This window comes from Seriola dumerili, unplaced genomic scaffold (genome assembly GCF_002260705.1).
Source record: "Seriola dumerili isolate Sdu_G_001 unplaced genomic scaffold, Sdu_1.0 BDQW01005094.1, whole genome shotgun sequence".
Lineage (NCBI taxonomy): Eukaryota > Metazoa > Chordata > Actinopteri > Carangiformes > Carangidae > Seriola > Seriola dumerili.
This window is the reverse complement of record NW_019179349.1, coordinates 1-26,281: the sequence shown is the minus strand read 5'-3', so window position 1 is coordinate 26,281 and position 26,281 is coordinate 1. Positions and strand designations below refer to the sequence as shown.

General features: G+C 41.2%; 4 protein-coding genes and 1 pseudogene across 4 annotated transcripts; all 5 read right to left on the bottom strand.

The window, feature by feature from the left end:
• Positions 1-1,341: 1,341 nt before the first annotated feature.
• LOC111239843 (protocadherin beta-16-like) lies at positions 1,342-4,074 on the bottom strand. Its single transcript, XM_022769760.1, has 3 exons — positions 3,781-4,074; positions 1,493-3,598; positions 1,342-1,374 (listed from the first exon to the last, which is right to left on the bottom strand). The coding sequence occupies exons 1-3, from the start codon at positions 4,072-4,074 to the stop codon at positions 1,342-1,344; spliced, it is 2,433 nt and encodes an 810-aa protein (XP_022625481.1).
• Positions 4,075-5,128: 1,054 nt separating this feature from the next.
• On the bottom strand, positions 5,129-7,757 carry LOC111239842 (protocadherin beta-15-like). Its single transcript, XM_022769759.1, has 2 exons — positions 5,364-7,757; positions 5,129-5,146 (listed from the first exon to the last, which is right to left on the bottom strand). Exons 1-2 carry the CDS (start codon positions 7,755-7,757, stop codon positions 5,129-5,131), a joined length of 2,412 nt encoding a protein of 803 aa, XP_022625480.1.
• Positions 7,758-8,994: 1,237 nt separating this feature from the next.
• LOC111239841 (protocadherin beta-15-like) lies at positions 8,995-11,435 on the bottom strand. The gene has a single exon (XM_022769757.1). The coding sequence runs from the start codon at positions 11,422-11,424 to the stop codon at positions 8,995-8,997; it is 2,430 nt and encodes an 809-aa protein (XP_022625478.1). The 5' UTR covers positions 11,425-11,435.
• A 1,997-nt stretch (positions 11,436-13,432) lies between these two features.
• LOC111239840 (protocadherin gamma-A11-like) lies at positions 13,433-16,266 on the bottom strand. The gene is made up of 2 exons (XM_022769756.1): positions 13,882-16,266; positions 13,433-13,447 (listed from the first exon to the last, which is right to left on the bottom strand). The coding sequence occupies exons 1-2, from the start codon at positions 16,264-16,266 to the stop codon at positions 13,433-13,435; spliced, it is 2,400 nt and encodes a 799-aa protein (XP_022625477.1).
• Positions 16,267-22,391: 6,125 nt separating this feature from the next.
• LOC111239850 lies at positions 22,392-23,761 on the bottom strand (annotated as a pseudogene).
• Positions 23,762-26,281: the final 2,520 nt, after the last annotated feature.

Sequence of the window (26,281 nt, the reverse complement as noted above, 5' to 3'; positions counted from 1 at the left end):
CCCCAAAACACTAAACAAATAAACACAGTTTTTTTAAAATGAATACATCTGTGTTTAGATACAGCTGAAAATGCCATACCTCGTTGATAATAAATTTCACTCAAATTGATTTCCTCAGACTTTACTATTTCTCACCCTGTTTAAATAGGTAGCCCTTCTTTTTCTGTATTAACCTAAATTTTACCCTATGAAAATTTAAAGTAATGTACAATGTCGCTGTGTAAATTGTTTAAAATCTTCTTAATGACATACTGTTGTAACAGTATTAATGCACAATTTTGCCATAAGTTCCTCTAAATTGTGTTATCCATCAAATTTTGATAGGTTTATCTTTTCAGCAGCAGTGTGCAGTATCTTAAAGTTTACCCAATCACCAGATAAAAAGTGAACTTTAAAGTTGAAATCACACATTTGAAGTGATATGTATTGCTTTCAATTTGTTTCCTGTGTTCTTCTGCCACATCTTTGAGCAAAATGTACAGGAATAAGAACATTGCAGAATCAAAATTAGGTCTTCCTCATTCTACTTATTTGTAGCATGAAAGCATGACAGACAAACGAATACAGTGACACTCCAAATACAATCTACTCCAGCTAACTAGGTCTGTAGCAATATGTTGTATCAATAAAGTTCTGGAATCATCGGAGAACATAACTGAACCGGTGCATGTTCAACAGGAAACCTACTATTCCATACAGTTGTGGTGTTTTTAACATTCCTGCTCAGCCAGCATGGACAGAAACACATACATCACTTAAATACAACACAAGAAAGTGTCAAAATAATTTCATAGCTGATATACGAAAAACGGCACTTGCTCAATGTAGTTTTACTGGAAAATCATTTGCCATCAAAAAGTGGCTTTTGTTATTCTTAAGTTACTCCATGAGGTCAAAAAATAATTTGCCAAGACTTAACAGAAGGTCTGCAGCCACCATTTCAGTCATCACTCACTCAAGCATCTGAACTTTTATGCAACTGCTGTCACAAAGCTATAACTCAAAGGTTGGTTATTTATTTCATCTCAAAATATACATGTAAAAGGCTGAAACTAAAAAAACAGAATTAAACTAGCCAGGAGTGCATGCTTTCCCAGTGTGTATAATGATTGAGTGTATACTGAGAGTATACTGTCCCCATCTGCAGTCTACAATGCCTTGAAATACATATTTTGAAAGGTGAAAAAGGAAATAAGAAATTTTATCAGTACTAAGACCTTGATGATGCAGATTAGGCAAATATAACTCCAGTTTTTAACTTAATTTTGAAATTAAATATCCTGTTATTCAAAAATGCAACAGTTGGCAAGCTGTTCAGGATGAAGACTGCTGATATTCTTATCAATAGACTTGAATTGATATAACTGTGCAAAACTATGAACAGGGACACAATATGAGCAAATTAATATCCACTGTAAAATGGAAGCAAAACAGTAAAAAGGCGAGTAGTGGTGAAACACCTATCACAAAAATATAATATATGGCTGCCTACCTCAAGGGACTCCGCTGAGTGACTAAACGCATCAGCAAAGTCTGATGGACTTTTCTTCAGAGTCTGGTCAGCAGGAAGCGTGTTGTCATTGTAAGATGTCACAAACTTAAAGTCACTGGTTCTAGAACCTGTTGTCAGGTACGCGTCATAATTGTAAGTACTGCGTAAAGTTCCTGTGCCGTCAACATCTGCGTAATTAGGAGGCAGATAAGCGCTGGGGATGGCGACTGCTCCGTCAAACAACAGTCTGGGCTTTCTCCTGCGACAAAACCTCACACCCAGGATGATGATGATGAAAGTCAGAAAAAAGGTGGACACAGACACCAGAGCGATGATCAGGTAAGAGGTCAGTTTGGAATTCTTCTCATCATAAGAAATATCCTTCAGTTCTGGCACCTCAGCCAAGTTATCAGAAATAAGTAAATACATGGAACAGGTGGCAGAGAGAGAGGGCTGTCCGTTATCTTTCACTGCCACAATAAGGTTCTGTTTCATGCTGTCAGATTCAGAAATGTCCCGCTGTGTCCTGATCTCTCCGCTGTGGAGACCAATAGTGAAAAGTCCCGGATCAGTGGATTTCACTATATGATAGGACAGCCAGGCGTTCTGTCCGGAGTCCGCGTCCACCGCTATCACTTTGGACACCAGAGAGCCTCCGTGTGCAGCTTTGGGGACCAGCTCGGTCATGAAGGAGTTGCCCTCCGGGGCGGGGTACAGTATCTGAGGAAAGTTGTCGTTCACATCTGATATGAAGACACTCACGGTCACGTTGCTGCTTAGCGGAGGAGAACCGTTGTCTCTGGCCATCACGTGGACTTTAAAGCTCCTGAACTGTTCATAATCAAACGACCTCACAGCGTGGATCACCCCCGTGTCTCCGTTAACAGACAGATAGGAGGACACCGGGGCACCGTTCACCTCACCAGCTAACAGAGAATAAATCACTGTACCGTTTTGTCTCCAGTCGGGGTCTCGAGCACTAACGGAACATAAAGTGGAGCCAGGTTTGTTATTTTCAGTCACATATGCGCTGTACGACTGTTCCTCAAACACAGGTGGGTTGTCGTTGATGTCAGCTACAGATAACTCAACAGTTTTAGAGGAGGACAGAGGTGGAGAGCCCTCGTCAGTGGCAGTGATTGTAATGTTGTAATCAGACACTAGTTCACGGTCCAGTTGTCCTGTGGTCACCAGAGAATAATAGTTTTTAATAGAAGGAACCAACTTAAAAGGGACATTTTGCTGAATGGAGCAGCGGACCTGTCTGTTATTCTCAGAGTCTCTGTCCTGCACGTTAATGATGCCCACCTCTGTACCGAGAGGGGTGTCTTCCGGTATGGGATTTGTCAATGACTTAATGAACGTAATAGGGGCGTTGTCATTGACATCTGTGACGTCAATTATTAATGTACAGGATGACACTAATCCAAGACCATCCTTAGCTGTAATTTGCATTTCATAGGTCGACAACTCCTCATAATCTATTGATCCACTTACTTTTACTTCACCAGTTGTCTGATCAAGAGAAAACACGTTATTGCTCTCATCAGAAATGTGATCAAATTCATAAGTCACATCTCCATTCACTCCCTCGTCTGCATCACTTGCGCTCACTGTGACCACTACAGTGTTTAAAGGAGAGTTTTCAGGAAGACTGGCTTTATAAACGCTCTGACTAAACACTGGGGCGTTATCATTAGCATCCAGCACAGTGACATGAATGACTGCAGTACCTGATCTCTGAGGTGTGCCTCCGTCTGTTGCCACAAGCACAATCGCTAGTTCCTCCTGTTGTTCTCTATCCAGCTCCTTCTCTAAAACTAACTCACTGTATTTTCCTCCTCCGCTTTTTGCAACAACATTCAATCTGAAGTTCTCGTTTGCCTCGATGCTATAGCCCTGGATGGCGTTTTGACCGACATCTGCATCGTGGGCCTCATCTAAACGATACCGACTTCCTTTTACTGCCGATTCCCTAATATCAAATTTTATTGTTTTCTTTTTGAACTGCGGTGAATTGTCGTTGACATCCTGAACGTGAATATTAATGCGATGTAGCTCTAAAGGGTTCTCTAAAACAAGCTCCTGCTTCAAAAGGCATGATGCCTTTTTGCCACAAAGCCCCTCTCTGTCAATCCTATCAGCTACNCCGATTCCCTAATATCAAATTTTATTGTTTTCTTTTTGAACTGCGGTGAATTGTCGTTGACATCCTGAACGTGAATATTAATGCGATGTAGCTCTAAAGGGTTCTCTAAAACAAGCTCCTGCTTCAAAAGGCATGATGCCTTTTTGCCACAAAGCCCCTCTCTGTCAATCCTATCAGCTACAATTATGTCTCCGGTACTCAGATTAATGTCACAATAACGTTTGCTGTTCCCGTCTGCATCAATGCGAGCCTTTCGAGTAGACAGTTTGCCCACCTCAAGTCCTATGTCTTTCGCTATATTTCCAACAACCGAGCCGTGTTTCATCTCCTCTGAAAAAGAATAAGCCACATCTCCACTGACGGTTCGCAACGATAGAAGAAATACTCCCAAGAAGGTAACCAGGCCGAGCGCTGAAAACGCTTTGTGTCCCATTTTCTTGGAAGACCAGTGCCGAATCCTCCACAGCCAAGACTTGGAAACTAAAAATTACCAGCCAACCGTAATCCTCTTCAGACAATAGGAGCAGACCGATTATAAATCTTTCGACTTTGCTGCTTCCAACTAGGAACAATATTTCGTGGTTTGAAAATGTACTAGCATGTGGGATAACCTGATGTAGAAGCATCGGGAAAAGCTAGTGGACAGCGACACTGTGAGCAAAGTGTAGGTATTACAAAATATTTAAATAATTGAGTGCTCTGATGAGAAAAAAATGAAACGGTAAAAAAAAAAAATCAGGCTGTATGATTCGATTATAAATAAAAGACCAATGCCAAATGTAGATGGCCATCTTTTGTGTTAAACGCCAGTCTCCATTTAACTACTTAAATGGGTTTTATTGCAAAACAATGAAGAAAGAGGGAGGCTGTAAGGACTGGGTTAGTTTCAGCACCATGGACAGAATCTATTGTAGAAATGTAACATGAAACATGGAACAGGACCCGTCGACCATTTATCACGAGGTACATCCAAACAGTAAAAGTAAACTAATAAATAAAAAAAAGGAGTCCTATTTCTGAATATCATTCAACAATTGGTATTGAAAACCACTTCTATACCACCTTTGTTTAAATAAATTACTGTGCAAAAGAGATTAAATTTCTTGAAAATATGGGTAGTAGAGAGTTGAATTCATGAAAAAATGCTGGTTTTACATAAAAAATAGCCTAAATCATTTGACACGGTTTCCTTTTATTTTCTCCTACCACTCAAGGCAAGGGTAATGGAAAATGTCTTCACGCCAATCACTGGTCAAAAGTTAATGGCGCTGACTAAACCGAATTTGGTTTAATGTTATTCACCACTTACTATAGCAACCACAGAGCGAAGCTTTAATGTCAGTTCAATCCAGTAATTATACATATTTAACAATTCTGATAGACCGAGTTACGTTCAAATATAACGTTTAATGAAAATGCAGGAAGCAGTGTGACGGTAACACACTGTATTTGGAATCCGATGTCTTCTGCATCAGACAATGCAACTTTCAGACAAAAGATGCAGACTTCAAACAAAAATCGTGCAATGTGATGATAAAATAGCCGCATATCCCAGGAAAGGCCTTCACAACAAGGCCTTTTTTTCCTTAATGGAAGTCCACCACTTTCAATAACTATAAACTACCTTTAAAGCAAACAATGCTGATTTGAAATTGTCTCGATGTACAAACTCCACACAAATAAAGCGATTTCACTTCGTTTAAAAAGTGTACATGTGCCTACCTCCAGGGGCTCCAAAGAATCTTGAAATGCATCAGCAAAGTCTGCCGGGCTTTTCTTCAGAGTCTGGTCAGCAGGCAGTGTGTTGTCATTGTAAGATGTCACGAACTTAAAGTCACTGGTTCTAGAACCTGTTGTCAGGTACGCGTCATAATTGTAAGTGCTGCGTAAAGTTCCTGTGCCGTCAACATCTGCGTAATTAGGAGGCAGATAAGCGCTGGGGATGGCGACTGCTCCGTCAAACAACAGTCTGGGCTTTCTCCTGCGACAAAACCTCACACCCAGGATGATGATGATGAAAGTCAGAAAAAAGGTGGACACAGACACCAGAGCGATGATCAGGTAAGATGTCAGTTTGGAATTCTTCTCATCGTAAGAAATATCCTTCAGTTCTGGCACCTCAGCCAAGTTATCAGAAATAAGTAAATACATGGAACAGGTGGCAGAGAGAGAGGGCTGTCCGTTATCTTTCACTGCCACAATAAGGTTCTGTTTCATGCTGTCAGACTCAGAAATGTCCCGCTGTGTCCTGATCTCTCCGCTGTGGAGACCAATAGTGAAAAGTCCCGGATCAGTGGATTTCACTATATGATAGGACAGCCAGGCGTTCTGTCCGGAGTCCGCGTCCACCGCTATCACTTTGGACACCAGAGAGCCTCCGTGTGCAGCTTTGGGGACCAGCTCGGTCATGAAGGAGTTGCCCTCCGGGGCGGGGTACAGTATCTGAGGAGAGTTGTCGTTCACATCTGATATGAAGACACTCACGGTCACGTTGCTGCTGAGCGGAGGAGAACCGTTGTCTCTGGCCATCACGTGGACTTTAAAGCTCCTGAACTGTTCATAATCAAACGACCTCACAGCGTGGATCACCCCCGTGTCTCCGTTAACAGACAGATAGGAGGACACCGGGGCACCGTTCACCTCACCAGCTAACAGAGAATAAATCACTGTACCGTTTTGTCTCCAGTCGGGGTCTCGAGCAGTAACGGAACATAAAGTGGAGCCAGGTTTGTTATTTTCAGTCACATATGCGCTGTACGACTGTTCCTCAAACACAGGTGGGTTGTCGTTGATGTCAGCTACAGATAACTCAACAGTTTTAGAGGAGGACAGAGGTGGAGAGCCCTCGTCAGTGGCAGTGATTGTAATGTTGTAATCAGACACTAGTTCACGGTCCAGTTGTCCTGTGGTCACCAGAGAATAATAGTTTTTAATAGAAGGAACCAACTTAAAAGGGACATTCTGCTGAATGGAGCAGCGGACCTGTCCGTTTGTATCAGAGTCTCTGTCCTGCACGTTAATGATGCCCACCTCTGTACCAGGTGACACATTCTCAGGTATGGGATTCACCAGGGATTTCAAATATATCACTGGAGCGTTGTCATTAACATCAGTAATATCAATCATGACTTTGGAATCAGACGAAAGTCCATAACCGTCTTTTGCATCGATGCGCATTTCATATTTAGAATCACTCTCGAAATCAAGTGGTCCTATGACTTTTATCTCTCCAGTTTTACTGCTCAGTGAGAAAACCTTTTTAGCTCTTTCTGAAATACGACTAAATTCATAAGTCACCTCCCCATTGATTCCCTCATCTGCATCACTGGCACTTACAGTAATAGCAACCGTGTCAAGGGCAGCGTTTTCAGGCAGACTGGCTTTGTAAAAGGCCTGGTCAAACACCGGAGCGTTATCATTGGCATCCAGCACAGTCACGTGTATATTTGCAGTTCCTGATCTTTGTGGATTGCCGCCATCAACCGCAATCAGCATGAAATTTAAATCGTGCTCTTTTTCACGGTCTAGTTCTTTGTCCAATACCAACTCCACGCTCTTAGATCCATCGGTATCTTCTCGAACAGACAAAAGAAAATGTTCATTCTTTTGTAAATTGTATTGTTTAACGGTATTTTGCCCGATGTCCGCATCATGTGCTTCGTTGATACGATACCGAGCTCCTTTAACAGCGGATTCCCCTATTTCCAATTTAACCATATCCTTTGGAAAAACGGGTGAATTGTCATTTACATCCTGGATGAGCAGTGAAATGCGGTGCAGCTCCAAAGGGCTCTCTAGGACTAATTCGAATTTAAGCATACACGAAACCTTCTCCCCACAAAACTCCTCTCTGTCAATCTTTTCCCTGATGACAAAATCTCCCGTTTTTAGATCAATAGCGCAATAATTCTGGTAGCTTTCCTCGGTATCAATACGGGCTTTACGAGTCAACAATTTCCCTACTTCCAGCCCGAGGTCCTTGGCAATATTTCCAACAATGGATCCGGGCCTCATCTCCTCCAGAACAGAATAGCTCAGGTCTGCGGTGGTAATGTGGATAAAAAGAGCGAAGCCACAAACAAAACTCAACAACGACTGTCCTCTGTGGTCCATCATTTTCCCTACAGAAAATATAAACACACAAATATTTCTCGTCTGTGATACTATAATGACAAAACTAAGAAACGCCGCTCCCCCAACAATAGCAGGTCTGTTTTGAATGCTTGGATTATTCCTGTTGCAGTAGGTGGAGATATTAACGCCCTCGTATCTGCAAGTAAGCAGCGACTCCCTGAGTTTATTTAAGATATTACAATTAAACAAGGACTAGTTCAGCATACTGTACAATTCTGCAGTTGCTGCTACGCTCAATATGGAAATGCCATATTTCAAGTGAACGTTTTTATTGGGATGTGTAGAGTTAGTTTAAATATGAGCATATAGCGAAAAAACTTCCAGCAACATGGACAGCATTTGTACGGCGAGTGGTAAACGCACAGTTTCCCCTTATTTAAAATTTCAGTCCTCAAAGTATCAATAACACATACTGACCATCAAAAATGAAAAATGATTATGTTTCAAGTTCCGAGGTATGTATTATTTTATTATAAACTACTGATGGAAAAACGTGTTTCAATTTCAAATATCGGGAGGTCTACAAAATATTTTCAATTTATTTTCACGTTTATGTAATGTTGAATGGAAGGTTATTTTATTTTCACTGTGAGTCATTGTTTAATTAACAACAGATACATATAAGTATAAAATCCAATAGCAAACTGTGTGGTAGTTAGGCAATGTCTGAGGGGCACATGAACGCGCTCTATATTCTATAGGCCTATATAAAAGAAACTGTTTAATTTTTCATCAATTAAGAAAATCAAAAAGGCTATATTATCAATGATGGCAATCAACACAGTATTTCAAGCCGTCCCTTCGCTTGAAATGTATTAAAATATATGGGTCAACGTTCTATTTGTCGCTTAAGCACACATGTGAGAAGTAGTAGGCAATGTATAAAAACATGAAACTTTGATTACTGCTTTTTGAACTGTATGAAAGGAACCGATTTCCATTCGTTCAAAAAGCTTATGGTCCAGATATTGTGAAGAAACGCTATTAAATCATCAGCAAGAATTGAACGAAAAAGGTAGAGCCAAGAAAAAAAATAAGTTCTAATATATTTCGAAAGAGAGTTATGAATATAGTCTTTTATGCCAAAAAATTACTTCATACATAAGCATCACATGAAAAATAATTGATAATGTCAAAAATGATCTACTCATTTATTTAGTTGCAAAGTTACTTGAACTGCATGATGATGACACTGGGTGGTCACAATAAACGTTGAATGTTAGATACAAAAGTGTATATGGCCTACCTCTGGAGACTCATCTGACGGGCCAAACACGTCAACAAAGTCTGTCGGGCTTTTCTTCAGAGTCTGGTCAGCAGGAAGTGTGTTGTCATTGTAAGATGTCACAAACTTAAAGTCACTGGTTCTAGAACCTGTTGTCAGGTACGCGTCATAATTGTAAGTGCTGCGTAAAGTTCCTGTGCCGTCAACATCTGCGTAATTAGGAGGCAGATAAGCGCTGGGGATGGCGACTGCTCCGTCAAACAACAGTCTGGGCTTTCTCCTGCGACAAAACCTCACACCGAGGATGATGATGATGAAAGTCAGAAAAAAGGTGGACACAGACACCAGAGCGATGATCAGGTAGGAAGTCAGTTTGGAATTCTTCTCATCATAAGAAATATCCTTCAGTTCTGGCACCTCAGCCAAGTTATCAGAAATAAGTAAATATATGGAACAGGTGGCAGAGAGAGAGGGCTGTCCGTTATCTTTCACTGCCACAATAAGGTTCTGTTTCATGCTGTCAGATTCAGAAATGTCCCGCTGTGTCCTGATCTCTCCGCTGTGGAGACCAATAGTGAAAAGTCCCGGATCAGTGGATTTCACTATATGATAGGACAGCCAGGCGTTCTGTCCTGAGTCTGCGTCCAACGCTATCACTTTGGACACCAGAGAGCCTCCGTGTGCAGCTTTGGGGACCAGCTCGGTCATGAAGGAGTTGCCCTCCGGGGCGGGGTACAGTATCTGAGGAGAGTTGTCGTTCACATCTGATATGAAGACACTGACGGTTACGTTGCTGCTGAGTGGAGGAGAACCGTTGTCTCTGGCCATCACATGGACTTTAAAGCTCCTGAACTGTTCATAATCAAAAGACCTCACAGCGTGGATCACCCCCGTGTCTCCGTTAACAGACAGATAGGAGGACACCGGGGCACCGTTCACCTCACCAGCTAACAGAGAATAAATCACTGTACCGTTTTGTCTCCAGTCGGGGTCTCGAGCAGTAACGGAACATAAAGTGGAGCCAGGTTTGTTATTTTCAGTCACATATGCGCTGTACGACTGTTCCTCAAACACAGGTGGGTTGTCGTTGATGTCAGCTACAGATAACTCAACAGTTTTAGAGGAGGACAGAGGTGGAGAGCCCTCGTCAGTGGCAGTGATTGTAATGTTGTAATCAGACACTAGTTCACGGTCCAGTTGTCCTGTGGTCACCAGAGAATAATAGTTTTTAATAGAAGGAACCAACTTAAAAGGGACATTCTGCTGAATGGAGCAGCGGACCTGTCTGTTATTCTCAGAGTCTCTGTCCTGCACGTTAATGATGCCCACCTCTGTACCAGGTGACACGTTCTCAGGTATGGGGTTATTAAGAGATTGTAAATTGATTTCAGGAGGGTTGTCATTAACATCGGAGATTTCAATTATCACTTTAGAATCTGAGGTAAGGCCATATCTATCTTTGGCATCTACGCGCATTTCATATATCGACTCTTCCTCGAAATCCAAAGGCCCTATTACTTTTATTTCACCCGTGGTGCGATTTAAAGCAAATACTCTTCTACCACTCTCTGAAATACGACTTAATTCATAAGTCACCTCCCCATTTAGCCCTTCATCTGCATCAGTTGCAGCCACTTTAACCACTACAGTATCTAGAGGAGAGTTTTCAGGGAGAATGCCTTCATATATGGCCTGGCTAAACACTGGACCGTTATCATTAGCATCCAGGACAGTCACATGCACAGTTGCAGTACCAGTTCTTTGAGGAGTGCCTCCGTCTAGTGCAGTAAGCAGTAATTTCAGTTCATGCTGTTCCTCACGATCTAACTCCTTATTCAACACCAGTTCTGCGAATTTACCCCCATCTGATTTCGACTGAATTTTCAGCACTAAGTAACTGTTCGACTGTAATACATAGCTCTGAACTGAGTTTTGCCCAATATCTAGATCGTGCGCCTCCAAAACACGGAAGCGGGATCCTTTTACAGCCAATTCATTTATTTCTATCTTAATTTCATCTTTAGCAAAAACGGGCGGATTATCATTGATATCATGTATCTGTAGTGAAATGCGGTGCAACTCCAGGGGAGCCTCCAAGATCAACTCAAATTTAAGGATACAAGATGCCTTTTCGCTGCAAAGCGCCTCTCGATCAATTCTTTCAGCTACAATCATATCTCCACTGTGAAGATTTATGTCACAGTACCGTCTACGGTTCAGCTCGTTGTCAATGCGGGCCTTTCGAGCAGACAATTTCCCCACGTCCAGCCCGAGGTCCCTTGCTATATTTCCAATAACAGATCCGGGTTTCATTTCCTCTGGAATAGAATAGCTTACGTCTCCATTACCGATGTGAAGCAGCAGAAGGAAGAAAGCCGAGCCGTAAAGCAGGCCAGCCGCTGAACATCCATTGTGTGCCATCATGACTCACAAACGGGAAAAACAACTCAAAAATGGTGAACGATGTTTATTATCCCCGTGCGAAATTCCGTGCGGTCCAGTATAAGATAATCACACATCAGTTGTACTTGCAAACGGCGTATGTGAAGCGAATTGTCGACCGAGGCACACTCAAAGGTACAATTTGACGATTAGAAGCTCAAACCTACAGTAACAAAGCATGCGAAAGGGGTGGAGGCATATTTCCTCTGCTGGTGAACAGCGACACTGTGAGTTCAATTTCATTTCTGCATTTGAAAGAGCAACACTTAATGCATACAACTGTTTTCTTGTTCGTTTATTATATGTCGAACCCAATCCAAGCGCAAAACAGAACGAGTCAGAAATAATAAAGCCAATGAATAGTTATTTAAGATTTTTACTATGGATAACATATCTGCATGAAACAAACTATCAGAACAAACGAGTCCAATAAAAAGGTTACACCACCTTTGAAGACAAGTAGTCGATTTGGCAAGGCTTGGTGGCTGACCTGAAAATCACCCATATTAAGGCTGGCCTAAACCATTTAATTTCTGGCTGCATAATTAAAATATTACTCTCTATAAACTCAACATCCCGAAAGAACTCCATAGGCAACGGTAGTAATGACAAACTGAATGCACAAAAGTGTTGGAGAGATGAACAGAAGCAGTAATTTTAGAGGGGAGTAAGAAGTGTAAAAGGATAAAGTTGCATAATGAAATTCAACAATCATATACAATACAAAAGCCAACATTATACCATAGCAGATATTCAAGGCCTTAGAGAGAATAAATGTTTATTAGAGAGCTAAAATGGACAAAAACTAAAATTGTGCTGTTATGAAATATGTTTATTAATCTTTGGGAGTTCTCATGCTAATGGTTGAGCACACATAACATTCATAAAGGAATGGAATAGCCTTTAAATCGGATAAAGAATTCACTCTTTGTAAGAAAGTGGCATATCATGAAATCAGTCTTAAAAGCGCATGTACGTGGCTCATCTGGATACACCACACGCAAGGGCACATTTACACAGAGGAAAAAGAGGCAGATCTAATGACCCAACGAGTATTCAAGGTATTTCAAAAGAGGCTACGCTCAGTACAAGATAAAGAGGAATCAGATCTTAAACGTGTCAGTCTGTGTTGTGACATAGCTTAGCGGAAGAGACCTGAGCAGTACCCTCTTCACTGAGATGAACACATACTGTAACTAGACTGGCATGTAGTTTTGTTGGAGTATTGGTATCAGTGCTAACTGGCTTGCTCACCAATGTAAATTGGTGAAATCAGTCTCTCTGTCAGGTATAGTTTATCCCTCTTCTTAGCTTTTTAATTTTGTAACAATTGTCCTTAATACAATTGTTTCTTGGTCACTTGCTGCAAACATGTTTTTACCAAATTACATACTTTTGGTTAATCAGTCTGTAGTTAAAGTTAAATAGTCTCTTCCTCTTTCTCGTTCACTTCACGTTGACTAGGAGGGAGTAGATTAATCTGTGCACCACCACAGGCGTTCAAGGTAATAAAATAAACTCAAAACGTGTCCTATAGTCACCTCGCCTGTCTAGAGTGAAGACCATGGCATTTTTCAACACATAATAGCAACATTATAGTACAAGATGACATGGCTAAGAAATTACATTTTGATATTTTCAAACCTTGATAAGATGGCTTTCCCAAAATATTTTTTAAAAATATGATTTTAGATTAACCAGCCATTAATAATTGCCATTACATATTCACAGATCTTTGAGAACATTTTAAACACAGAACACAGAACATTTTAAAATTCATTATTATAACCTTTTATTATTATTTTGGGAGATAAAAAGGAAATTATGTGATGCGTGCTTGCCTCTACCCAAACAGCAAAAATTAAAAATATTAATTATCAAGAAGATATTGTAAATATTCCCTGTTTTGTTAAGATGGTACCGAATACTGCTGCTCACATACTATGTATGAAAAATGAATAGCTGAACAAAGCGTGTCAAACACCAGGGGTCAATCATAATCAATCTGAAAAAATGAACAGAAAACAATGATCTAAATGCAAAGAGAAATCAGTAAGTATCAGAGCATCCTGACAACAGTATTAAACCGCAAACCACTACTCGCTAAACAACAGGACACTCGTGTCACCACATTAACTTAGAATACCGAATGCACACGCTTGGACTACAGTACTGTCACTATTTCATCCACTTAACATTCTGTGTTCTGACAGGTTGAAAAGACAGCTGGACTGTGAATTTGAACAAAGCATTTCTAGTAATGAGTGCCAACTTCATAATACAAGGTGGAAATATTATAAAGCATTCGATTTACAACATGTTTTCCCATAGAAACAACAACAAAATTCAAACTGGATGGCTGAAAGAAATGCCTAATATTTGTGATCATATGCAAAAGTTTTTAGCAAACAAGAGAGGCAAAAGTGAAATTACTCCTACCTCTGGAGAACCATCGGACTCTCCAAACACGTCAGCAAAGTCTGTTGGGCTTTTCTTCAGAGTCTGGTCAGCAGGAAATGTGTTGTCATTGTAAGAGGTCACGAACTTAAAGTCACTGGTTCTAGAACCTGTTGTCAGGTAGGCGTCATAATTGTAAGTGCTGCGTAAAGTTCCTGTGCCGTCAACATCTGCGTAATTAGGAGGCAGATAAGCGCTGGGGATGGCGACTGCTCCGTCAAACAACAGTCTGGGCTTTCTCCTGCGACAAAACCTCACACCCAGGATGATGATGATGAAAGTCAGAAAAAAGGTGGACACAGACACAAGAGCTATGATCAGGTAAGAGGTCAGTTTGGAATTCTTCTCATCATAAGAAATATCCTTCAGTTCCGGCACCTCAGCCAAGTTATCAGAAATAAGTAAATACATGGAACAGGTGGCAGAGAGAGAGGGCTGTCCGTTATCTTTCACTGCCACAATAAGGTTCTGTTTCATGCTGTCAGATTCAGAAATGTCCCGCTGTGTCCTGATCTCTCCGCTGTGGAGACCAATAGTGAAAAGTCCCGGATCAGTGGATTTCACTATATGATAGGACAGCCAGGCGTTCTGTCCGGAGTCCGCGTCCACTGCTATCACTTTGGACACCAGAGAGCCTCCGTGTGCAGCTTTGGGGACCAGCTCGGTCATGAAGGAGTTGCCCTCCGGGGCGGGGTACAGTATCTGAGGAGAGTTGTCGTTCACATCTGATATGAAGACACTCACGGTCACGTTGCTGCTGAGCGGAGGAGAACCGTTGTCTCTGGCCATCACGTGGACTTTAAAGCTCCTGAACTGTTCATAATCAAACGACCTCACAGCGTGGATCACCCCCGTGTCTCCGTTAACAGACAGATAGGAGGACACCGGGGCACCGTTCACCTCACCAGCTAACAGAGAATAAATCACTGTACCGTTTTGTCTCCAGTCGGGGTCTCGAGCAGTAACGGAACATAAAGTGGAGCCAGGTTTGTTATTTTCAGTCACATATGCGCTGTACGACTGTTCCTCAAACACAGGTGAGTTGTCGTTGATGTCAGCTACAGATAACTCAACAGTTTTAGAGGAGGACAGAGGTGGAGAGCCCTCGTCAGTGGCAGTGATTGTAATGTTGTAATCAGACACTAGTTCACGGTCCAGTTGTCCTGTGGTCACCAGAGAATAATAGTTTTTAATAGAAGGAACCAACTTAAAAGGGACATTCTGCTGAATGGAGCAGCGGACCTGTCTGTTATTCTCAGAGTCTCTGTCCTGCACGTTAATGATGCCCACCTCTGTACCAGGTGACACGTTCTCAGGTATGGGGTTAGACAGTGATTTTAGATATATCACTGGAGCATTATCATTTATATCAGTAACATCTATTATAACTTTGGTGTACGAGGTTAGCCCTAAACCATCTTTAGCTTTCACTCTGGTCTCAAAAGAACTCCTTTCTTCAAAGTCAATCACACCAGTTACTCTGATTTCTCCCGTTTTAGGATCAATAGAAAACACATTTACATCATCGTCAGATACATGACCAAACTGATATGTCACATCTCCATTCACTCCTTCATCTGCGTCAGTAGCACTGACTTTAATCACTATGGTATCAGGAGGAGAGTTTTCAGGCAGACTGGCTTTATAAACGGTCTGGCTAAACACTGGGGCGTTATCATTAGCATCCAGCACAGTGACGTGTATGACTACGGTACCTGATCTCTGAGGAGACCCACCATCCAAAGCTGTGAGAAGCAAATTCAGCTCTTGTTGTTTCTCTCGGTCAAGTTTATTTTCCAGTACGAGTTCAACCTTGTTACTGTCAACAGCGAGAATAAAGTTGTCGTTCTTTTGTAGGCTGTACCTCTGAACAGCATTTTGACCTATATCTGCGTCATGGGCCTCCTCGATGGAGAAGCGATTGCCCTTCTCAGCTGACTCGCTTATTTCCATTTCAATCAAATTATCGTTGAATTGCGGGGAGTTGTCGTTAACGTCTTGAATATGAAGACTTACACGATGAAGCTCCAAAGGATTTTCCAACACCAGATCTACTTTTAACACACAGGAGGGTTTCTTGCCACAAAGGCTTTCTCTGTCAATTCTCTCCATTGCTGTCAAATCCCCGGTACTCAGATTAATGTCACAGTACCGCTTACTAGAATCCTCAAAATCAACACGGGCCTGTCGTGAAGATAAGGTCCTCAGATCAAGACCGAGATCCTTCGCTATATTTCCAATAACAGACCCTCGTTTCATCTCTTCTGGAACAGTATAACTCAGGTCTCCATGAACGAGGTGCAGCGTTACAAGAAAGGAAGCGAAGCAGAAGATCGGACGAAGCGCTGGAAATCCTTTGTCTCGCATCCTGACAAAAAAACGTGCCATCGGCTCGTACAACTTATACCATTTCATGTAAAAAATGAAATATATTGAAAAGGATTCAATATTCTCCCACTTAATGCCAGGTTGAAACTCGATAAAAACATTCGAGGATTGAACTGGTTCTCCGGAAAATTAGAACTGATATCAATGCAGTAGTGGGTGGAGTGGTGTGTGTTCGTTTTCTGTCAGCCAACAGCGACGCCTTGAGTCGCGTTTTGTCTTCACATTGATATAATGAAATATTCTTACGTCTAAAGTTTCAAAACACAGGTCATATTCAGTCATGGATACATAAACTGTGAATTATTGTTTTTAAAAAGTTACAACACACTGGGTTATACTAATGCTAAGAGAAAAATACCAAACGTTGACTGAATATGAGTTTTCTTCGATTTTACTCATTAGTCCTAATGATTTAACTATCTGACCATGCAGACAGAGAACAAATATATACCCAGTAACCCTCTGTCACCAGATCTAATGAGGTCTAACAATGGCCAAGGCACACCAGGAACGCACGATTCAGCACGTGAGACAAATACAGCCGCTCACTACTAAACAGAAGATTTAACTTTAATACAGGATATTTCAGTATATAAGAAATGTTTACAGACAAATTATTGCTGGTAAAACTCCTTTCATGTACTTCAAACCAACACCTGATCTGTTCATTGTAACTGTTTCAGCTTTAGAGATCTGGGATGTTGTTCACCCCAGAATATATTTGATCTCAACTGCATTTGGTTTGTGGCCCTCAAAACACAAAAAGATACTCTCTTTGCTCTAGGTCTGTCAAGATTTTGTACGTAGCAATAAACTAAAAAACATTCTACATTTTTAGCCTCGAAAAGCGAAGAAGGACAAACCTTGAAGTGTTACACTGCAACATAAACAAGCACTGTGAAATCGAAATGCACATCAAACTATGGTTGACCGCTCCATATTAATATCGTTAAAGGATTCAACATACTCAATAATGAAAAATAATTTTAATTAATTATATTATTTGTAGTAGCAGCATAATTTGTAATGCCTGGGTCTAAAGTCTGCGAGCATGTCTGTAGATAATGAATAACATCACAAGTTGCTCTTGTATCTAAATACCATGGACAACGGCATCTTTCCATGGTGTTTTCAGCACCATGGACAGATGCCGTGAGATTTGAGAGGGCTGACAGAACAAAGAAAATAAATGTAATGGTCTATGGGCTTAGTCCAGTGTTTTAGACAATTTAATAAAAGTTAACACCTATTGATTATAAAGGTAAAGCTGTTGGCCTGCGCTAACATCTGATTTTTTTTTTTAAAAATACGGCTGAATCAGCAGTCATACTTGCACTTAACTGTGAATATGTCGAAGGAATTGTGAAGTAGTCCTTAAGGCCCAGAGTTTCGGGTGGAAAAGAGCATGTCAAAACTACTGACAGGTCGATTTTAAAGCGATTTCAATCCATGAAGACAATTAACATCTTAGACGTTTCAGTGACCAACGTTATTTGCCAAGGGTTCATACTTAATGTTTAACTTCGTGAAATGAGGCCCTACAACAAAATCTATCAGAATGATATTACTAACTAGGTTAACAAGGAGAAGAAGCGCAGGGAAAAAAAACGTGTTTAAAAGAGAGTGGACAAATGATAGGTTCCACAGTTATTGACAACAAGTGCAAAAAATATGATAACAATGACTGACGTAGTAAATAGATAATGAAGAATGAAAAAAAATTCCACTCTTTGAGAAAAAATTCCACTTCAACAAGCACACAACACTTGAACTTTAGAGATATAAAGATGGCCGGAAAAAGACAGCCATTAAGAAAGCTCAAACAACAAGCCAAAGATTCAATAGGCATGACAAGTCTAATACTTTGATCAGCTCCTACCTCTACAGGCGCCTCCAAATCTTGAAACGGATCAACGAAGTCTGTTGGGCTTTTTCTCAGAGTCTGGTCAGCAGGCAGTGTGTTGTCATTGTAAGATTGTCAACGAACTTAAAGTCACTAGGTTCTAGAACCTGTTTGTCAGGTAGCTCAATAATTGTAAGTGGCTTTGCGTAAAGTTTCCTGGTGGCTCAACATCTGCGTATTGAGCGAGGCAGATAAGCGCTGGGGATGGCCGACTCGGTCTCGTCAAGCCAACAGTCTGGGCTTTCTCCTGGCGACAAATCACACCAAGGATAATTGATGATGAAAGTCAGAAAAAAGGTGGACAGCAGACACCAGAGGCGATTGATCAGGTACGAGGTCAGTTTGGAATTCTTCTCATCATAGAAGAAATTATCCTTCAGATTTGGCAGCCTCGAGCCAAGTTAATCAGTAATAAAGTAAATACATGGAACAGTGGGCAGAGAGAGGGGCTGTCCGTTATCTTAACTGCCACATATATAGGTTCTGTTTTCAATGCTGTCAGGATTCAGAAAATGTCCCGCTGGTGTCTGATCTCTCCGCTGTGGAGACCAATAGTGAAAAGTCCGGATCAGTGGATTTCACTATATGATAGGACAGGCCAGGCGTTCTGTCCGGAGTCCGCCGTCCACGCTATACTTTGGACACAGAGAGCCTCCGTGTGGCAGCTTTGGGGACCAGGCTTCGGTTCATGTAAGGAGTTGCCCTGGGGCCCGGGGTAGCAGTAGTCTGAGGGAGAGTTGGTCGGTTCACGATCTGATATTAAGACACTCAGTTATTACGTTTGCTTGCTGAGGCGGGAGGAGAACGCGTTGTCTCTGGGCCATCACGTGGACTTTAGCTTCTGAAATGTTCATAATCAACGAACCTCACGCGTGGATTCACGGCCGGTGTTCCGTTAACGAGACAGATAGGAGGAACGGGGCACGTACACTCACCAGCTAAAGAGAATAAATCTGACTTACGTTTTTGTCTCCAGAGCGGGGTCTCGAGCACTAACGGAACAAAAAGTGGAGCCAGGTTTGTTATTTTCAGCACATATGCGCTGTACGACGTGTTCCTCAAACACAGGTTGGGTTGTCGTTTGATGTCAGCTACAAGATAACTCAACATTTTTAGAGGAGGACAGAGGGGAGAGCCCGTCCAGTGGCAGTGATTGGTATGATGTTGTAATCAGACCCATAGTTTCACGGGTAAGTTCTCGCCTGTGGTCACCAGAAGACCATAATAGTTTTTTAATAGAAGGAACCGAACTTAAACAAGGGAATTCTGCTGATGGAGCAGCGGACGCTGTCCGTTTGTCTCTGAGTCTCTGTCCTGCACGTTAATGGATTGCCCAACTCTGTACCAGGTGACACGTTCTCAGGTAATGGGTTAGACAATGATTTCAGATAATCACTGGAGGGCATTATATTTATATCAGCCTAATATCTATTATAACTTTGGCGTATGATGTTAGCCCTAAACGCATCTTTTAGCTTGCACTCTCATGTTCAAAGGGGACTCCCTTTTTCAAAGTCAATCACACCTAGTTACTTAATTTCTCCATTTAGGATCCATAGAAAAAACATTTACTATCATTGTCAGATACATGACCAACTGATATGTCACATCTCATTACTCCTTCATCTGCGTCGTAGCACTGACTTTATATCACTATGGTAAATTCAGGAGGGAGTTTTTCAAGGCAGAACTGCTTTTATAAACGGTCTGGCTAAACACTGGACGCGTTATCAATTAGATCAGCACAGTGGACGTGTAAATGACTACGGTACTGATGCTCTGAGGAGACCACCATCCAAAGCTGTGAGAAGCATATTCAGCTCTTTTTGTTTATGCACGGTCAAAGTTATATTTTTCCAGTACGGATTAACTTTGTTACTGGGGTCAGCAGCGGAGAATAAAGTTGTCGTTCTTTTGTAGGTTGTTACCTCTGAACAGCATTTTGACCTATATCTGCGTCAATGGGCCTCCTCGGATGGAGAGGAGCGGAATTGCCCTTCTACAGACTCGCTTATTTCCATTTAATCAAACTTTCTCTTGAATTTTGGCGAGTTGTCGTTTTACATCTTGAATATGAAGCTTCAGCGATGAGCTCAAAGGATTTTCAAACACCAGATCTACTTTCAACACACGAGGGTTTTTCTTGACACAGAGGATTTCTCTGTCAATTCTTTCCGATGTGATCAAATCGGGTACTTCAGATTAATGTCACAGTACGTTCATGCGTCTCATTCAAAATCAACACGGGCCTTCGTGAAGATAGGTCCTCAGATCAAGACGAGATCTTCGCTAATTTCATAACAGACCTGTTTCATTTCTTCTGTAATAGAAATAACTCAGGTGCTCCATAAAAGAGGTGCAGCGTTACAAAGAAAGGAAGCGAAGCAGAAGATCGGAACGAAGCGTGAAAATTCCTTTTTGTCTCCCATCCTTACAACAAAACGCGCCCTTAACTTGTTCCAGCTTATACTGTCAGTGTGATGAAGCAAGATATTGGGGTTTTTCCCCCCCCCAAAACAGTCATAAACGCACACTTCAAGCAGTGTACAGGAATCAATATAGTGATTGGAAATTTAACCGTTCCTCCTGAAAAATGCTGAAACTGATATCTTATGCAGCAGTAGTGGGTGGAGTAGTGGCGTGCTTATTTTCTTGTCAGCTCACAGCGACACCATGAGTCACTTTTTGTCTTTTTCCAACACTAGTATATTAATACAAAACTTAATCAAAAAGTCTTTACTACATTAAGTAAATATTCCCTCTCCGACTGGCATGGCTTTCATTTACTTTAAAACACGACGTGATAATTTCTATTGTAATTGGTCAGCGCTGGAGGGAACTGTAGGTGTTATTTTCACGCCAAATTTCGCGTTCAGCTACATTTTGGTTTGTGATCTCTGTAGCCATCACAAATGTTACCTTTGCTTTATGTTTTTAAAAGTTGGTATATAACAAAATTAAGCCAAACAAAAAACAGTACTTTCTGAGGCCTCTGTATAAAAAACAGCTTAACTTCAGTACAAACACTGTAACGTTACACTCACTACAATATTGTTAATTGAATATAGGTAAAATGTGGCTAATCACTCTAAACAAACACAATGAACTGAGACAGTCAGTTATTAAAAACAAATTATAAAAATTTTATTACTTTAAAAATTGACTATATTATTATTATTATTATTATTATTATTATTATCAGTCATCATTACAAAAGCGGTGGAGTGGAGAAAAAGACATGTCTGTTGCAGTTAGGCCTGCGCCATTCAGAGTATTTCAGCACAAGGACAGTGACTTGAGATTTGACTGGGATAAAGACACAAGTTACTGAACGCTGAGTTGGTCCTTGACCATTTTAATTAGATTTTACTAATGTGAGTTACATACTATTTTTACACAAGTAAAAGTGGACTCATCTTGAAACGCCGAGGAACCTTTAGGCCCTGTTGATCTTGGAAAACAGAATGAGCGCTGTTTCCATCATGTCTTATTAATATACAATCAGTAACACATAAATAATTGATGACTGGGAAATACTTTCCAGCGTAACAATGTAGGATTTGTTAAAAACGCTTGATTAAAAAAATCTCGACAGGTTTAATTCATATAAGTAAATTTGCTGTTAAATACTGTCTCGGTAACTAGCTGTATTCTATCCATGTGGCCGGGATTTTATGTTATATATACCGTGTTGAAGCATAGCTACTTGGTCGCCCGAAGATTTACTTAGTTAAGGAGCAAATAGCCCAATTTAAGATAAAAACAGATTATTTTGTCAGGAAATCAATCTTCAGTTTTTTCTCAGACGGGAAATATATCTGTCAAAAGAGCATTGAGCACCATGTGAGGACAAAGTTGGGGAAAAACCGAGTTGGAAATCGACACCAAGTGAGGTGTTTTCATGGTTCCGTGGGAAACCAAGAACAAAAATGTGATAATTCCCTGGCGTAATATAAAAAGTATGCCAGAACAAAAATTAATACAAACGCCTTAATAATAAGTTCACACTCCATTTGGTGCAGTTCGTTTCAACAGCGGAAAAAAAATCACCTTTTTACATTTCAGAACACAAACACATGTTTTGGCAGTCAAGGAAGTTATTATTCAAGGATTCACTTAACAGCCAAACTATGAAATACAAGTGAATATATTTTGCAACGTTTCCTACCTGTACAGACGCACCCAAGTTTCAAAAGGGTAGTCAAAGTGTGTTGGGGTTTTTCTTCAGAGTCTGGTCAGCAGGCAAGTGGGTGTTGTCATTGTAAGATGTCACAAAGCTTAAAGTCCTGTGTTCTACGAACCTGTTGTGCAGGTACGCGTCATAATTGTAAGTGCTGCGTAAAGTTCTGTCGGTCAACATCTGCGTAATTTAGGAGGCAGATAAGCGCTGCGGGATGGCGCCTGGCTCCGTCAAAATTCACAGTCCTGGGTTCTCCTTGCGACAAAACTCACACCAGGATTGATTGATGATGAAAGTCAGAAAAAAGGTGGACACAGACAACCAGAGCGGATGATCAGGTAAGAGGTCAGTTTGGAATTCTTCTCATCATAAGAAATATCCTTCAGTTCTGGCCACCTCAGCCAAGTTATAGAAATAAGTAAATTACAATGGACCAGGTGCAGAGAGAGAGGGGCTTGTCCGTTATTCTTTTTACTGCCACAAATAAGGTTCTGTTTCATGCTGTCAGACTCAGAAATGTCCGGCTGTGGTCTGATCTCTTCCGCTGTTGGAGACAAATAGTGAAAGTCCGGAATCAGTGATTTCACTATATGTATAGGAAAAGGCAGGAAGGCGTTTTTCTGTTCCGGAGTCCGCGTCCACCGCTATCACTTTGGACACCGAGGGAGCTCCGTGTGAGCTTTTGGGGACCAGCTCGGTCCATCGAAGGAGTTGGGCCCTCCGGGGCGGGGTAACATTTGAGGAGAGTTGTGTTCACGATCTGAATATGAAAGACTACTCACGTTCACGGTTGCTGCTGAGCGGAGAGAACTTGTCGTCTGGCCATCACGTTGGGATTTCAAAGCTCCTGACTGGTTCATGAATCAAACAGACCTCACAGCGTGGATCAGCCCCCGTGTCTCCGTTAACAGACAGATAGGAAGGACCGCCGGGGGCACGTTACTCACCAGCTAACAGAGAATAAATCACTGTACCGCGTTTTGTCTCCAGTCGGGGTCTCGAGCACTTAACGGAACATAAATGGAGCAGGTTTGGGTTATTTTTCAGTCACATGTATGCGCTGTACGACTGTTCCTCAAACACAGGTGAGTTGTTCGTTGAATGTCAGCTACAGAATAACTCAACAGTTTTAGAAGAGGAAGAGGTGGAGAGCCCTCGTCAGTGGGCAGTGATTGTATGTTGTTAATCAGTAACAGCTAGTTCACGGTCCAAGTTTGTCCTGTGGTCCACTAGAGAATAAATGTAGTTTTTTAATAGAATGGACCAACTTAAAAGGGAAGTTCTGCTGAATGGAGCCCGGGACTGTCTGTTATTCCTCAGTAGTCTCTTGTCCTGCACGTTTAATGATTTTGCCCACGCTCTGTACCAGGTGCATCGTTCTCAGGGATGGTATGGGGTTAGAACAGTGATTTTAGATATATACTGGGGGAGCATTATCGTTACATCAGTAATATCTATTATAACTTTAGCGTACGATGTTAGCCCTAAATCATCGTTTAGCTTTGCACTCTCATTTCAAAGAATTCCTTTCTTCAAAGTCCATCACATCCAGTTTACTTTAATTTGCTCCAGTTTTAACGGATCAATAGAAAAAACATTACATCATGCGTCAGTATACATGACCGAAGTCATATTTACGTTCCATTTACTCCTTCATGAACTGCGTCAGTAGCACTGACTTTAATCACTATTTGTACAGGAGGAGAGTTTTTCAGGGCAGACTGGCTTTTATAAACGGCCTGGCTAAACAGCTGGGGCGTTATCATTAAGCATCCAGCACCAGTGAGCGTGTATGACTACGGTAGCTGATCTCTAGGAGACCGCATCGCTATCCAAAGCCTGGGTGAGAAGCAAATTCAGTCTTTTTGTTTCTCTCGGTCCAGTTTGATTTTCCAGTACGAGGTTTCAACCTTGTTACTTCCAACAGGAGAATAAGTTGTCGATTTCTTTTGTAGGTTGTAAGCCTCTGAACAGCATTTGTTGACTCTATATCTGCGTCAATTGGGCCTCCTCGATGGAGAAGCGGTTTACCCTTGTCTGCTGACTCGCTTATTTTCCATTTTCAATGCAAATGTTTTTTCTGATTTCTGGCGAGTTGTCCGCATTTATTCTTGAATATGAAAGACTCACCGATGAAGCTCCAAAGGATTTTTTCTAACCCTAGATCTACTTTTCTAACACGGCAACGATGCTTTCTTGCCACAAAGGCTTTTTCTCTGTCAACTTCTCTCCATTGCTGTTTAAATCCCCGGTACTCAGATTAATGTCACAGTACCGCTTACTAGATCCCTCAAATCAACACGGGCCTTCGGGAAGATTAAGGTCTTCATATTCAAGACCGAGATCCTTTCGCTAAATTTCCAATATACAGACCTTCGTTTTCATCTCTTCCGTAATAGAATAACTTCAGCTCTCCATAAACGAGTGCAGCAGCGTTACAAGAAAGGGTTAAGCGAAGCAGAAGATCGGACGAGAGCGCTGGAAATCCTTTTGTTACCCATCCTTCATGAACATATGCGTCTGGTTTGAATTACAGAATGATTGTCAGAAAAATAAATTAATATTTCCCGAACAGACCATAATTCAATATTTTACAACAGCGAGCAACGATAAAAAATAGTCGGGGGAAACAAGGGGATTCCTTTTGAGAAATCATACCTGACTTTTGATGGCAGTAACAAGTGGTGAGATGTCTGTGATTATGTTGTGCTAGCCCACAGTCGGCACCATGAGTCGATTTTTCACCATTTAACATGCCTGCAAGCAATCTTCTGGGACAAGTCTAAACGCCGCCTTATCCTCCAGCCACTTTCAGAGACGTGTGTGTCACACTGTTTAAAACATAGTAAATTCTACAAATTTATGGATTAATGTTCAAATATAAAATAAGTAGGTCAATTCAATCTGACAATTCTTATATTTTATTGGCCGTTATATCAATCATATCTTTATCTTTCAAACAAAAACAATCATTTAAAAGTATGAAACTAATAAAATGAGACAGATTTTCATTCACTGATAAAGCATAGTATGCACTTCAGAGCATCAATGGATAGGCTAACAAGCCTCAAGCCTATTCAATAAAGACCTGACCCATCATCATAATTAGTAATATCTGTTCAGCCAAGCTAGATAGATAGATAGATAGATAGATAGAGTCGATAGATAATGATCAGATAGATGATAGATAGAATAGATATGATAGATGATAGATACGATAGAATAGATAGATAGATACTTTTATTTATCCCTTGGAGAATTCATGTGTTCCATTAATGCTCATTGTTATTAATAATAATAATAAATAATAATATAAATAACAGTTTAACAATGAACTGAACAATAAATTAAATTAGTCCATTCCTTTGGCTGAGTTTTGCTGTATAAGCCTGAATGGCTGTGGGAAAAAGGATTCCTCTAACCTCTCTGTTCTGTTCAGCGCAGTGAGATGAGACATTTGCTTCTGTAGCTGCTTCTCTTTCCTGCCAATGTTGTGAGAGGATGGTTTGGTTGTCCTAGATGGCCCTCCATCTTACTTGCAACTGCATCTCTCCCAACAGTCCTGAGTAAGTTCAGACTCCTGCCAAGCACAGACCCAGCCTTTTTGACCCTTGCCCTTCCAGTGATGGCATCCGTGTTCGGGAACCGAGTCCATTTTACTGCCCCACGTACACACCTAGGTATATATAGAGTTGCACCACTCTCAATGTCCTTTCTCGGAATGTTGGACTGATATGGTAGTTAGAGGTATCAGACTCTTGAGTAAGCTATGGTCAAATGAGATGACAGCTGATCCTTCTATACACCCAAGAATATGAACATTATGTCCTCACAGTGTCCCTTGAAGGAAAACATGTCTCTGAAAAAAGACTTTTCCTGTTTACTTGGAAAAACTTAGTCTATTTGTCTCT